At 43.3% G+C, this 15,057-nt stretch overlaps 1 protein-coding gene across 2 annotated transcripts in view; it reads right to left on the bottom strand.

Annotated features, from left to right (window-relative positions):
* Positions 1-15,057, bottom strand: part of efna5b (ephrin-A5b) — an 88,573-nt gene that overhangs the window by 4,256 nt on the left and 69,260 nt on the right. Inside the window, exons 2-4 of one of the 2 annotated variants that reach the window (XM_031856772.1) lie at positions 12,299-12,591; positions 761-826; positions 294-374 (exon numbers count right to left, since the gene is read on the bottom strand). In XM_031856772.1, the coding sequence (XP_031712632.1) occupies positions 294-374; positions 761-826; positions 12,299-12,591 (440 nt within the window). The remainder of the gene's footprint in view (positions 1-293; positions 375-760; positions 827-12,298; positions 12,592-15,057) is intronic. The other variant, XM_031856773.1, reaches the window with a different exon arrangement.

Raw genomic sequence — 15,057 nt, 5'->3', positions numbered from 1 at the left:
TATATATATATATATATATATATATATATATATATATATATATATATGTAATGAAAATATACATTAACATGCAATAATATGCATGCCTTTAATATGCAAGCAACAGTGGCATGACACAACATCTGGAGAAGAATCAGAGGAAGAGAGGCATCAGGCAGAGATGTGGAAGGACAGATCAGCTTCCAGAGGCACAGAGACAGGCACAGGCACAGAGACAGGAGACACATGTACAGATGTACAGATGTAGGGCGGTCACACTGAAGAGAATCAAATAAGCAGGAAGCCATACTAACCTCGTGGTTCTAATGTATTGTCTACTTTGTCGTTTACATCAAAAACGCGGTCATGTACGCCTATAGTTTTCACACAGCTGTCTATAACAGAAAATAGGGAGAATGAAAGATCATTAGAGGTTTATGCCAAATAGGTTAGTGACATTTGAAGCCCCCCCTCTCAGCCCTGAAATCAAACATCCCAAGCAAAAAAGCTCATGGCAACATTCAGATGAAGTATGAAGTGACCTGGATTTTATTTGATGTGATCATCTATCATCCTTTTCATGTTTTCAGAAAAATAGTTCTTAGCAAGTAAAGCACTTTTTCGTGATGAATGAAAGGGGCATGTTGGACAGCGAGCAGAAGGTAACCGAGGAGGAAGTGAGGTAACCAGAGAAGTAGACGTAAACTGTTTTGATTTCCAATCCAAATGTGTACTTCAACAAGCTCTATTACAAAGCCTTGTGCTGCATGCAAACACTTACTTGATGGTCGAACGAAAACTTTGAGCTTCAGGCATGTTTTCCTCCCGTTCTCAGCAATGGTGGAGGCTGAAAAAAAAAAGAATCACACGACAAAAGTAAAGAGGGTGTTAATATAATACTACATGTAGTGGCTTACATGCACTTAACAAGTTCCTGACTCTATTTTCCCTTCGTATAATAGGTCTGCATCAATACATTTATAACAATGAGTAAATCTTCCGTGTAGAGTAAGAAAACGGAGGTAGTTTATTCAGAAAAAAAGTAAACTTTCAGATGTTAATGTTGACTCTTAAGTGGATTTTGTAGGGTTAGTCATGGTTCTTGTGAAATTATAGCCAGAAAGTATTTACAGATGTGCTTGGGAAATGTCTCTGGGGAAAGTGGAGTGCTTTGCTCAGTTTAATTGTAGCGTTTTAGATTCCACAACTGGCAGCAGCTTATTAAGGATCAAGGAATTTGCATCCTCTATATAAAAAATAGAGACTGGAAGATTTCCAAACTGGACTGGAAGATTTCATGTTGTGCTAATACTTCATATGTATACATTCATGCATTTTACTCTCTAAAATCCTCAACGATGTCCGAGGGACACAAAGTTCACACACCGAGGATGTATGTGCTGCGTGTGTGGATGGTTTGCGGTTGCTGTCAGGAAATGGATCCCTTCCTGTCAAGCCCATGGGGTGTGACTCTCTGAGCGTTAGCTATCATAGTGGTTGTATCACATCCCCTAAAAATATCTCATGTGGAGAGCGTGTGCGAGAGCGTGTGTGTGTGGTTGACCACTAATGGTGTTGTGGTGAGGCACCAGGTGCTTTCTCCTGTAGACGAGGATAGGGGTCAAACACATGTCAGTTGGAGCATGGTGGGAGCGTAATGCAAGCATCCATCAAGGCAGGGATAGTTAAAAAAATATACGCTGTTGTCTTGTGTCAGAACCTCATATCGAATGAAGAATATTTAGCTTTTCACACTATTGTGATGTATTAATGCTACTTAAAGCAAACTAGTTTTCATTTCTACTATCCTCAGCACCAGTGAGACCATACTGTTCTTTAAGATGTCTATCGGGCGTCATTTTTTACGTCTTCTGTGAATCATTCCCCAGCTGATGCAATGAAGCCGAGCATTTGGGATCTGTCAACTCCTCTCTAGTGAACCTTTACCTAACCCCTCCCTTCCCTTCCCTTCCCTCCCAGCTGTGTCACCCTCTCTTCTCGTCTGTCAGCGCGGCCGTATCCATTCATCAAAGCTCAACTGACGGCACACACCCCGACCGATGTGTGCACATACGCACAGAATTTAATATCTGTCGCGAAGCGTTGCTCCATGTCCTCTTAAGTAACAGTATTTACAATTCTCTGATTTCTCCCGGTCTGCAGAATTTTAATGATTCGAAAATGTTCGTACACATCACTGCAATCGATGTCGCAGCTTCTATTTCAAGTGGAGGCAGTTGGGAAAGAAGTGATCTGTCTCTGTAGCCAGGGGATATGTTCATTAAGAGAGTTATTGATGAATAACTATGGAAAAGGGTCAGAAGAAATGGAAATATTTTCCTTTTTCTCGCACTCAGCCTGAGATCAAGATGCCAGTTTTTCATCAAATGCGTACTGCATACTCTTTCAATCACTTTCATTTCGCTGAAGCCTTCTCTGCAGCTCATCAAGCTCCCTCTCTATCAATCTCAACCTGGCAGTTACCATTTTAATGTCGTTAGTTTCATCGGCTGCTTCTTAGTCATGTGTCAGTGTGCGCGAGAGGTGACTTGAGATCAGACGCCCTTATTTTTCACAGCTGAGTTCATATTCAGCGGATGCAGAGGGGGAAGAAAGTGGAGGGAAGAGAGAGAGAGAAAGAGAGGCCTTATTATTTTGCTGTGGAGGCAGCCGATGACACGCTAATGAACCTTGACCACAGTCGCTCACCCACTCAGTTATATACCAGTACCCACACAATTTATGTCACTTTTTTTTTATTGCTCCACGGTTCTTTTCCAACGCTATACTTACTGCTCCCATATTCAATGTGTGCACATACTATTTATGGTCAAGCACGCACGCACGCGCACACACACACGTCTCCAGATGTCTTATCATCATCATTGTTGTGGGCAGAGCTGAGTCACAGCCATCGACACCAGCCACTTAACAAAGGCAGCTGATCATGAGAGAAGTAAGTATGTCCCTGATGAAAATGGCAAAAACGCAAGTGGGAGTCTCTGTCATGATGACAGTTAGTGAAGCTGTTGTGATGTTTACAGATTTGGCCGTGACACCCTATCCACCTCCTACACGAGAAGAATCATTGACATAAGGTGCACAATGGGACAGATATCACAATTGCTGTGGTCAAAGTAGTTTTCATCAATTTGATGTTACATAGTTACACTGGAATTCAATATTTTTATGTCTTCCTTAAGCAGTTTATTCTATTTATAAATACAGTATATGACAATGATGCTAGTGTGAGTAAAGTCAACTAAATAAGCTGAGCTGAGCTTGGATGTGGCCATTGCGTTGGCGTGCAGCAGATGACTGAGGTGTGTTGCTGTACATTCTTGACTACAAAGGAAAGATTACGCTTTGGCTCTACATTCCGTTCTTGGTAGCAGTTCTTCATTCGTTTGATGAGGATCCCTCCGCCAAACCGTCCGCGCCAGCTCCTGTTTATTTTGGATTAGCATGCTGCTGAGGGCCAGCTTATTGTTCTTGTAGGCTGTAACATCAACACCTGCTATTCTGGTCCCCATCAGGCCAGCAGCCTCAGCCATCAATCCATCCAGCATGAGCAAGTGACTGCTTTGAAGGACAGAGGCCCTGAAAAGATGTCCCAGAGACGGGGGACGGGGGGGACGGGGGGGGGTGGGCGGGAGAGGCGAGGTCGAGTTACTCCTCCAAGCCTTGTCCCCTGGCTAGTAATGGCTGGTCCCCTCAGTACACTGCATTATGCATCAGCATTAAGGCAAATGGAATGAAGCAGAATCCAATTACGGAAGAACAAACAGGTGGGCTCAGTGCGGCTTAGGCGCAGCATTGTTTCAATCACAGCCCAAGCCAAGCTTTATTGCAACTGTAATGCTATCTGGAAAACACATTTCCATTGCCTTTCAATGAAAGACTCAACAGCACATTCCAGACAAGAGGACATAAAACCATGTGTCTGCAGCGATGGGGAGCCAAAAGCAAAGTTTACACTGGCTAAATACACTAGATGATATCATGGTAGGATATTGATTTCTTATCCGTCATTTAGCAGCTGTAATGGCTCAGCTGTAAAGGAATACTGCAGGGTGAGTCAATCAAACTGCTAGAAGAGGCTTTGTTTGTTATTTCTTTTCGACTCAGGTGTCATCTGGGGTTTTCTCATAGTCAGGGAACCATCGCTGAGAAGCAGACATATGGTAGTATCACCACAAACCACAACGCCAAATGCACTATTGCAGATTAGCAAGCAATGCGGCACGAACGGTTTGAAATCATTTGTATCGTTTCAAGTTCCCTCTTTTGACAACTGTGTTTAAGATGTTTGCAGTGGTCCACTACAACACCGGTAAACAATCCATTGAGACTACTTGTCCCAAATGTCCACAAATCTAAACATGCGGTGACAACAAGAAGCCAAGCCTTGCATAGACTTGTATGCCATCATGTGAACATGTAACATTAATAGCATCATGTTAGCATGCCTGTAGTCGGCTTCAGGTCTCCAGCTGGCTTTAATACTGGTGCTCTAATCCTTTGATCCCTGCTTATTTGTTAGGAGGACGGGGTAGGTTAAACAGAATGCCCTGTAGTGTTGTGTCCAGCGCTGAGCATTCCTAGCGAGCTAATTCTGCCAGCTCTCAAAAAAAAAATGCTGCTGGCCTTGTCTTTGATTTGCCGAGATTACTCATGTGGCTTACACCGTGCAAACCCGTCAGAGTTTAGGTCCAGGAGTTTATATAAACCGGTGTCCAAGAGAGAGGACACACATTGACAAAAACACACGCAATGTTACTCTCTTGACCCTTTGTAGCATCTTCTACCCACGTCTCCATCCAGTTAATTAGAGAGTCTGCAGCCGGAATACATTTCCTCTATTCGGTGTACAGAAATCACTGCTGGGATTCATTAACTTTCCTTGTTTGGTTTCGGGGTATGGAATTATAAAATAAGGACAATGTTAAACCAAACACGACGAGAGGGAGACAATATTTATATGACCCCCTCCAATAGGTAATATCAACTGCTGCACTGTCCAAAATAACCTCTTATAATAACACACACATGCAGTACAGAACAAACCCATATCAAATTAAATGTTTCAAACAGAAACACTTGGAATTACTTTGTGTCCTTCACAAAATGTCCTTCCCACATTCAACCGGTTACAAAGCACCGTACTATTCTACCAAGACAGAAAGAGGGGAAGAAATATAATAAAAAGATGCAAAACTACCAGCGCATACTATGCAAACTATGTGCACCGCGGGCTATGTGTGTTTGTCCGCACGTACGAAGATAGAAGAGACTATCCACTGAAGAGGCCCATTAACCAGATGCTACTACAGCGAGCACACAATAGGAGGGAACGAGGAAGCTGGGAGGAGCAGTGAAAGAAGAGGACTTGGATTCAGGCAGCCGAGGGGGACTCTCCCCCCCTGGTGATAGCTGGCCTTTTGCTCTTTCTTTGCATCTTTCAACCGCTGCCAAAAGTGAACCAAAGTCATTCCTCATGCCGCATGCTCCGAGGTGACGAGGCCACAGGCAACGGGGAAAAGAGTGAGAGAAACAAGGGTGGGGGGGGGGAGAGCACGTGAGTCGAGAGGTAGAAGTAAGCTGAAATCCATAATGTCTAATTAAACATTGCACCCGTTCCCTCCCACTATTGTACGTTGATGCAAGAGTGCGGGGATACACTTATTTCCTATCCAAGCATCGTCATTCTATGAAAGATCACATAATGACAATCCAACAAATTGCTCTATCTTCTTGAAAATCAAAAGCGCCTTGAAAGCTTGAAAACCCTTGAATTTCATCAGCTAATTCCCGTACTTGCACTCAAATCACAATAACCTTGGTGATTTATTAATCTAAGGGGAGTTTGGCTTTTTAAAGCAATAATAAATCACTGTACATAATAATGTGTCATTGCTGCACTTAGTGTATCCCTTAGAATCAAAATATTATTGTTTCGGCTCGGGTATCCACCCACTGAATAAATGAGATGAGTGTGGATGTGTGCGTGAACCCAAATGTGCATGTTGTAATAGAGACAGAAAGAAAAAGAATGAATAAATGAACAATAACCAATTAAAAATAATGACCAATTCACCGGGTTAATAATATATGTGATAATGGTTTAATGGCCAAGGATAAAATGTCCTTGTCTTTGTTGTAGTGAATCATAATCGGCTCCTGAAGACGGCTGGTAGGAGTATGAATCATATTATGCTGAGAGGAACCCTCTGAATCGCAGCCCCTCGCCTGCCCTACTCTTCCTCTGATCTCTTGGCTTTTTCACGGCCTTGCTGTTTCCCAGCAGACAAAGTGATGACTACTTTATTGGCGGTCAAACTCAAAGTAACTTGATTAGAGGCTTTTCTCGCTCGCTTTGCTTTCTCTGGGTTGTCAACAAGTGCGGTGTGACTTAGCTCATGGTGTATTAATAACCGGGTTCTGGCCAATGGGCTAGCTCGCTGGTAGACTGTTCCCAGTGTATTCTTGAAACTCCAATGAGCTTGATATGACCAGGCCTTTCACTAGACTAGCTTAAACTCATCTACTTGATTCCGCAAGTTTTGCGAACATCACTACCTCATGCGTCGCTTTGATGTTGGTTGAGAAGTTTGCCGTTTAACCCGTCGATCCAAAACCTCTCATGGGTGTTCACTTGACATCTTGAGATGGTTAAGGCTACTTCACATGATTCACATCATTTTAATACGCCACGCATTAACCGCCTTGTGCCCTGTATTTGTTGCGCTTTATTCAGGGGTTTCCTGTTATTTGTCACCAGTCTGTACTTGGTCAGCATATGTGTGTCTGTAACGTGCAACATGAAGGGCAGAATCTGGTGCAAGAGTCACAGGGAGGGTTAGACTGTTAGCACTGTCCTAAATTCCAAAGAGAGAGATTGGATTAAAAGGGGAGACAAGAAATGATGTAGTAACCAGGGGAGGCATGAGGTGATGGAATGTCTATCCATCTAGCAGGATTATAATAATGCATTCCAGACAGCTTGCATCTGTATGGCTTTTATGTATGTCTGTTCATGCATGTGTATGGATTTTTTTATACCAGCGCCGTGTGTATCCATGCGAGTGTGTGTGTGTCTTTCTCTCGCATTACTCCATGTTGCCGGATCATTTCTGAATCCCGATGACAGGGTTGATTTTTCACGTGAATGAATGAAAGGGCTGAGTTATGATGGTGTCCATATGCATGTTCCCTCCCTGAACCACAAATGGAGCAGTGCCGGCTCTTCATCATTATTAGCAGACCTCCCGTAGCTCTAACAAAATACAGACTGCACACACCGTCCCCGGCCTCTGTTTCATTTGTCCATTAATGCTACTTTCCTGCTGCTGCTGCTCGACGATCTCTACTCCGTTCTCCTCATGGGAGCGACTTGAAGGAGCATGTTGCATCACAGGATTTATGATCAGTCAGACGCCAGCTATAGTCCTTTTCTTGGAGAATCTGTTTGAGCTTTCTGTGTGCATGTAGCAGTCCAGTAAGATTGGAAAAATACCTCCTTAGATCTTGTAGGAGAGCCTTCTGAATATCAAAAGGTTTTCTTGCTTGGTATTTATGATCAATCTAAGTCTTGTGTCGCATTGTGCATATTGGCCTGTGGGCATGCGCAGAGTGATTGAAGCCTCAGCAAAATACAAAAATAAAAAATCCTTGCCACCTCTGGGACTTGTCGGCCATTTAACAAGTGTTCAGTCTCCAAAGGCGTTGCTGTAATATCCCTCTTTCTCGCAGTGTGAAAACCCAGAAATATCTATAAAATAACTCCATCCACAAGCGAGACGCAAAAGTGTTATTGATTGTGTTTTCCGTGAGAAGCAGCACAAGCCCATGTAGGGGAACAAGTCAGACGGCAAGAAAACAACATCTGTTCGGCCGACAATGTGCCACTGCATGATCACACCAAGTGGTTTCCTATTTGCCGCACATCTTACACGCCTAAAGACACCGTAACTTGGCTCACTCATCTCTTGCCGGGAGCTGCCACTGATATTGGATTGCTGCCCTTTTCAGATTAAATTCACTCAAATACGAGATTGCGGATTGTGTCCATATTAGACAAACGTGCTCGCATCAGCATCCTGCGAGATGGGTTTCTCTTAAGCCATGAACGCACTGTGAACTCCGACCTGAGAAGTGCTCCAATTATCCGCTTATCCTCTCTCTCTGTCACAGAGGCAGACACCTCGGAGCTGTAACTCACTCACTGCTACAGTACAGCAATACTGCATTTTGCAGAATTGCTTGCAGATGGACATCATAACATTACTCTTTACATCTCCCTGAGTGTTGTACCATTTACATCTTTAATCTATTCCTCTGTTAATGTTCTCTCTGTCCTACCTTGTGTTTAACTGTAAGAAAACACAGCTGGCTGTTGTCTCCTGACAGACTCCAGCCTTCGTCTTGTCTTCAATTACCTGTCAGAGAGAAGAGGCTGACACTAACAAAAATTAAGAATTATGACCTCCATTTGAGTAAATTCCCGCCATCCTGCTAGCGTTGATTAAGCTGTTTCTGTTGTTGAAGCAGATGACAGCAGAACCCTGTCTCCTCTCTCTAAATTGTATCAGACTTGCAACAAATCAACCCTCGACCCGCATCGAACTCATAGGGCGAAAACACCATTAACGGGCATTTCCTCGCCAGGAATATGATTTGACAGCTTAATTTTCTTCTCCAAACATAACGCTGATCAATCACGTCACTGAGGGCAAATTTTTCATCCCCCATTCCCTCAGGTCATTTGGCTACGGAAAGTTATTATAGCCGAGGCAAAGATGAATATTCTGATACTGTGTATATGAGCACTGTTTATATGTAAGGTATCTGCTGTTCTGTGTGTGGGTAAATATTGGTTACTCTGAACGAATACTTGAGTGGAATCCGTGGCATATTGATTCTGAATAAATATCCTATATTCATTAAGTCTGTGCTACTATAGCGGTGTTATAAAACCAAAGAAATTACGCATTTCACAAATTCCCCTAGAGATGACATACTGTTCTGTCTCAAGTGCATGAGTCCATTTGCAATTAACTACTGGTAACCTCTGCCTCATGTGCTCATGGATAGGGGCCTCCGACTTGGGACACATTGACATTTGTGTTCAGCGTAGGTCGGCAGTACAGCCAGCTTCAGCAGGTAATGACGCGTAAGGTTTTCTCTGTTAGCTACACTACACTACGCAATCACACAATGTAGGCAAATTGGCGACAAGGGCAAAGTCTAACCACTGTGTGTAGCGCTGAGGAGCAGATATCATCCTATCTTATACAAGAGAAATGTCTTTGCTATGTCGAAGCCAGCTGTAGGCACTGTTTGTGGTGCAATGTCCAGCCTGGTTGATTGTAATTCCAGTTGACACTGGTTGACTTAAGTAAGTAATCAGTCACTAATAACTGCTCGAGATTCATTATTTAGACATTTGGCCTTGGGTACTTAAGCATCTCCATGCACAGTAGAAGATGATAAGATGAATATTTAATGATCCTTGTGGGGGGGGGGAATGGGTAAATTCAGGTTCTGCACCAGAGCAGGCATTAGGCAAGGCCATAAAGGACAATGGACTCCCCCACTTTGTTGGCCATTAAGAATATTAAATTAAAATATTCTCATTCCCCAATTAATTCAAAAGTGATATCTTCACCCCTGCCAGCCTCACTGCACAAGTGCAAGGCTTGACGTGACATTTTCAAGTAGAAGACTATGTTGACTGATCAAAGCCACCACAGGTCACAGCCATGTAAAAACTGACGGCTCTTTCAATGTGGTCCCTGTTGTAGATTTATGTAGTGGTACTTGTGGAACAAAGTCAACGTGATGCCTCAAGTCAAACTCACCTGTCCAATCTTACCATTGCTACAGAAATAACATGCATGCTATCCTGCCAGGTGTTTTGTTCCTGGACACAGATATTGGAGGCCCGGGCCGAGGAAACCCAATATGTTGACAGACCGAACCAGGAACACACTGTGAGCCAACTTTCAAATTCAACAGGTAGCGGGACAATTGACTCACGTGGGATGGTCATGTCGCTCTGTTTCAACTGGATTACTTCACTTATGTTGTGTACTGTGGCATTCAGTTTTGCTCTTTTAAATTATTAAATTATATTTTCTAGCCATCTTTGCTCCTGAATATTTATGACAATAGTAGGTATAGCCAAAACGCAATCCCTGTGAAAAAAAACCCAGCAATTGGGTTATACTCTTATGATTTGCACCATGTTTACTTATTTCCCAGTTAGAAAGTTTATTTGCGAAAATGTATCACTGAATTCTTACGATTAAAGGAGAACAAAAATGATGTAACCCAATGCAAGCTGAAAGGTCTCGTATGCTTCTGCTGCTTGGGCATGAGAACCCCCGCCCTCGATATGAACAGATGTTGCAGATAAATTGGCAGGTGTAGTAATGTAACTCACAACTCATCTCCATCCTTCAGGTCTACATGCCGTCCACTAAAGAGACTGGCGGATCCATCAGTAGCATCTTCTCGGCTACTTATGAACATTCAGGCCGGACACAATGGTGGGGAATCACATGTCTGAGTACTTCATGGTAGATGACTTTAATATCCGCCGCAGTAGCCAGAGAGGCTATACGCTAGAATCATTCAATAGCCAATGAAGCCGCGAGCCACTAAACCAATATGGCGTGCACCAGTAGAATGGATGTGTTCCATGGAAGAACTGTCGGTCGCAGTGTAATTTAATCCAGCCCTTAGGACAAGCATCTCTCAACAGAAATGGAAAAAATAAAATATATATATATATATATATATATATATATATATATATATATATGTATGTTAGAAATAGAGACTTGCAGGAGTGGATGAATTGTATAACCCTTCCCTAACCCCCATCTACAATCCAACTACGGAGGCTCCATTTTTCCCTTGTCTCATTTAGTATGACTGTCAATGTAAATCGGCTATAAAAGCAAAGGAAAATCTGGTTACTTTTTAACAGACAAATGGCCAAACACCTGGTTGTTGAAAGGCCTCTGGAAAAGAGCTCAGGCTATTTGTTTTGTGGACAAGCTTGAGAGAGAAAAAACTTATTCACAGCGGAAACAACGGCAAACGTTGCGGACGCACTCTTTTGTTTCGTTTATTTTTACTCCAGACTTTCGCTCCAATATAAGTGTAACGGAGCAGGGAGAGAGAGAGAGAGAGAGAGAGAGAGAGAATAAAGGACAGACGCCTTGGCTGCCTGTCAGGTTAACTGCTTTATAAAAAGGTGTCAATTTATAAAACAGACTCCCGACTCTTTCGACGCTGTCTCTGAGAGAAGGAGAGAACGCATAGACGCGGGGGTGTGACAGCCACCTAGATCTGCATTAACCCCACAAGTCCAAACTTTACTGATGAACAGATACAAGCACAGCATAACCAGCAGCATTTAACAGTAGAGAGTTAACTGTCAAAGTTGACACCCCCTTGCTGAGAAGAAATATCTACAATATTCCCTCATACATTGGCCCACAAAGTTTAAACTTTCCCTCAACAGCTGAAGCAATAATGCGCTACACTGCATGATATTGCACTAATGCCACCAATATGAGAGCATAGCCGTGCTTCCTATTTTGTAATATCAGCGTATCCCTGTGACAAATGTGTTTTGAGCGAGTGGCGGCGACTGCGCCTACTGACAGTAACTCCTCCGTATAGTCTGTGGTGGGAGGACAAACTCGACTCAATTCCACTCTATCACCTTGCTTTGATAAAACCTAATTTCCCAGGGGCTTCAACTTCAGATGAACTCGGTTAGGCTCAGTTTCTATGCCAAGAAGCAGACAACTTAACATCTAACGCGAGCTGAATAAGAGCATAACATAACGCTGAGAGGAGGGCACTCCTTTTTTCGAGGGATACAGTATTGTGCAGCGGGGTAAGTGAGGTGTAACTTTTAAACTGTCTCAATTTAACTCCCGCCTGTGAATTCCATTGCCATTTTAGGGAAGAGTTTCTCCACGAGCGACGAGAGCAGCGTGAAAAGCTTGGCTCAAAGCACAGCGTGAAAGCGCCTACGAGGATCACTGTAATGCCACTCTCAAAGCTCTGTGGCGAAGTTGTGAAAACACCGGTTAGGAGTAGGGTGGGTGTCTCCGTCTCTCCTGCTCGGTGTGTTAGAAGAATAACATTAGGTCAGGAAAGGGCCATTTAGGTTCGTAATCCGTGTCAAATTTGGTTATTTGGCTTTGTATGTTCCTGTGAATGCATGTGAGGTTTTGTGCAGTGTTTGTAGACAACAAACATCATGCTATTTTTTTCCTTTAATGTGCATGGGACTCACATATGTAGTAGTATTCTCTGCCCGGTCTGAACTCAAAGCCCAAGGAGAAGGGGGTGAAGAGCTGGAACTTCTCTGAGAACTTGAGCGGCCCATTCGGAGAGTGCGGCCTGTTGCACTCCCAGCGCTTGAAGCCCTTGGCGGTGTGGTCGCACGTGCTGTAGCCGTCGTAGTTGACCATGTAGAGGACATAGCGCTCGGTGCGCTCCTCAGGTACCGTTTCTTCATAGTGGGGACAGTAGACATCCAGGTAGTCGTTTATGCACACGTCGATGTGGTAGTCTCCACGGTGGAACCTGGTGGGAAAACAGAAGAGAGAGGAGAAAGTTTAATATTATTATCTTACTATTTAACCTTTTCTTTTTTTCCAAGAAAAACACCATTGCGATTTTAAATCTCCTTCGTGAGGGGGTCCTGGTCAAGATGGCATCGAACAACCCACATATAAACACAGACAACACGCTTAAGAAACAAAACAACAAAAAGCGTGGAAACCGGAATCAGAGACAAATCGTAACACAGCATGATGCACTGAATCCAAATTTGACTTTTTTTTTATCTACATGAAGTGTTAGTGTGATGTTATTTAGACAAATCTTATAATCTTTATGCATCTGTGAGTTGATGTGTCAACATTGCTTCAATTATCGTGGAGAAAATGCTGTTTTGAACTCGGCACATATGCAGAGAGTGCCGGTTTGATCTCTCTGCACTCTTTCAGTGCTGTGCGGATATTTACAAGCACCAGCGCTCTCATCTTCCGGCTTCAATAAATTTGGGAGGCTTGATTTATCTATAAATCTATCATTGCAGCAGATATTTACTTACATGTATACACATCTGCCTTCTCAACGATAGCAAACTCAAGTATCACTGTCTGAGGAAAATATGCTTCCAAGAAAAAAGCTTTTGGTCTAATAAGAAAAACAAAAAAAAGTACATACAGAGAGACGACCAAAATTATCTTGGGGATACAGGATGGTCCCGACACTAAATGTCATGATAGGAGAAATACAGAGCCTGGGTGTCCCTGAGGGCTGTCTGGTGAGGCATCTTTACAACTGCAATGATCTAGAACAGGCCACACAGGGTCAGAGGGCTTCAATACATACAGGCAGATTCATCAAAAGGCCACACACTGTCACAAGCTCCCATCTACACACACACACACACACACACACACACACACAATTTCTTCTCTGCTACCCACAAAATAGGTCTCTCTCACCTGTGGACTTTTCACAGCTACCGAAATTAGAAAGCAATCCTGTGTTGTGAGTTTCTGGCTGGGTGTGGGTCGGTGTGACCCTAACCTTCGGGTCACAGATCGGCCTCACAGAGAAAACATTGACCACCTTGAGATGCCCTCAATTTAGCACGCGCACACACACACACACACACACACACACACACTTGAAGCGTTCTAAGAGTGACGGATCGATGCAAACCACACAGTCGCACACACGCGCAGCTGGTGTCAGTGACTCATTTCACCTGGTGATGTTAGTTTATAATTGAGACCAAGTCTTTAGTGCTGTAAGAGCACAACCTGACGAGAGTTAAGACAAAACTTTTAATTGAAAACTGCCACTGCTGTCTATAAGAAGGGCTTCCTCGAGCTTGGGGGAACGCACAAGGGGCAAGCGCGGAGCATAAGAGGCTAAAATCATTTTATCCTGAGGACTCTGGAGGCTCAGGATTAACATGCTGAAGCAGTACACGCGCAGCATTGTGACCTCTTTCTCTCGCCATGCAGTCTTGTGTGTTGGTGTAGCGGTCCGTCTTTTTTTCAAGTCTCAAAGGGTGGAGAGCGGGGCATGTAATTTGGGTTGGCGTTAGGAAGTTTTGTGATTTTGGGCTACATACATACATACAATTGCCTGGACTTTTCTGTTGCTCTCGTGGACAAAGTGTCCATTATGTCGTAAAGATTTTGTACAGAACGTTTCAGTAAGAGAGCTTCAAAAGAGACACAATTCTTTCTTTCTTGCAGTTGATCTAAAAATACCAGCTGAATCTTCAGATGTTAATGAAAATACAATGCTGCACAATGGTATGAAAACGTGATTATATTTTTTTTCTGCCTCCTTTTTCCCTGTCGCTGTCTCTCCACCCACTTATCTGCTCTCTCTATTTAAAAGTACAGCTCTGCTCATTATCTCAATGTGATGTTTGAGTTCTGATTCTAAATTATCGTGTTTTTTCTGAGATCGCTGAAAACGCTCGTTCTTCGCGGCTGCGTTCACGTCAATCTGCAGCGCGTCAAGGGAAACTACACAGAATCACAATCACAACGCAAGCAAGACCACTTGTTTTCGAAGATCAAATAGCAATTTGAGCAAAATCTGGTTTTGGCGCCTTCACTCGTCACTTAATTCATGTTGATGTTTCGAATGATTAATGCAACAAATAAGAGAGCCGACAAATCGCGCCGCAGCCATTTCTCATTAATGTGATCGTGCGTGTCTGCTGGTTTCTGCTGTGTATTTATTCAAGCGCATGTGTTTGTGTGTATGTACGTGAGCATGAGCTAGCATGAAATGTTTACCCGTGTAAATACTAATGTGAGGGTGTTTACAACCAAGGCATGGAGTAGCTCATCTGTAACATCTCATTTAAAACATGTCGGGGGAGGTCCAGGAAGAGCCATGCATCTCTCTCACTGCTTTAAAATGTCACTGACTTAATGGTCACATCCTTCCATCCGCTCGCCCCAGCGAGTGTGTATATGTGTGTAAGTGTACTGTGTTTGTGCGAGCGAG

Source organism: Anarrhichthys ocellatus, unplaced genomic scaffold (genome assembly GCF_004355925.1).
Source record: "Anarrhichthys ocellatus isolate YVR2014 unplaced genomic scaffold, GSC_Weel_1.0 scaffold17, whole genome shotgun sequence".
Lineage (NCBI taxonomy): Eukaryota > Metazoa > Chordata > Actinopteri > Perciformes > Anarhichadidae > Anarrhichthys > Anarrhichthys ocellatus.
Note: the sequence above shows the minus strand (reverse complement) of the source record. Positions and strands in the feature narration are given on the sequence as shown.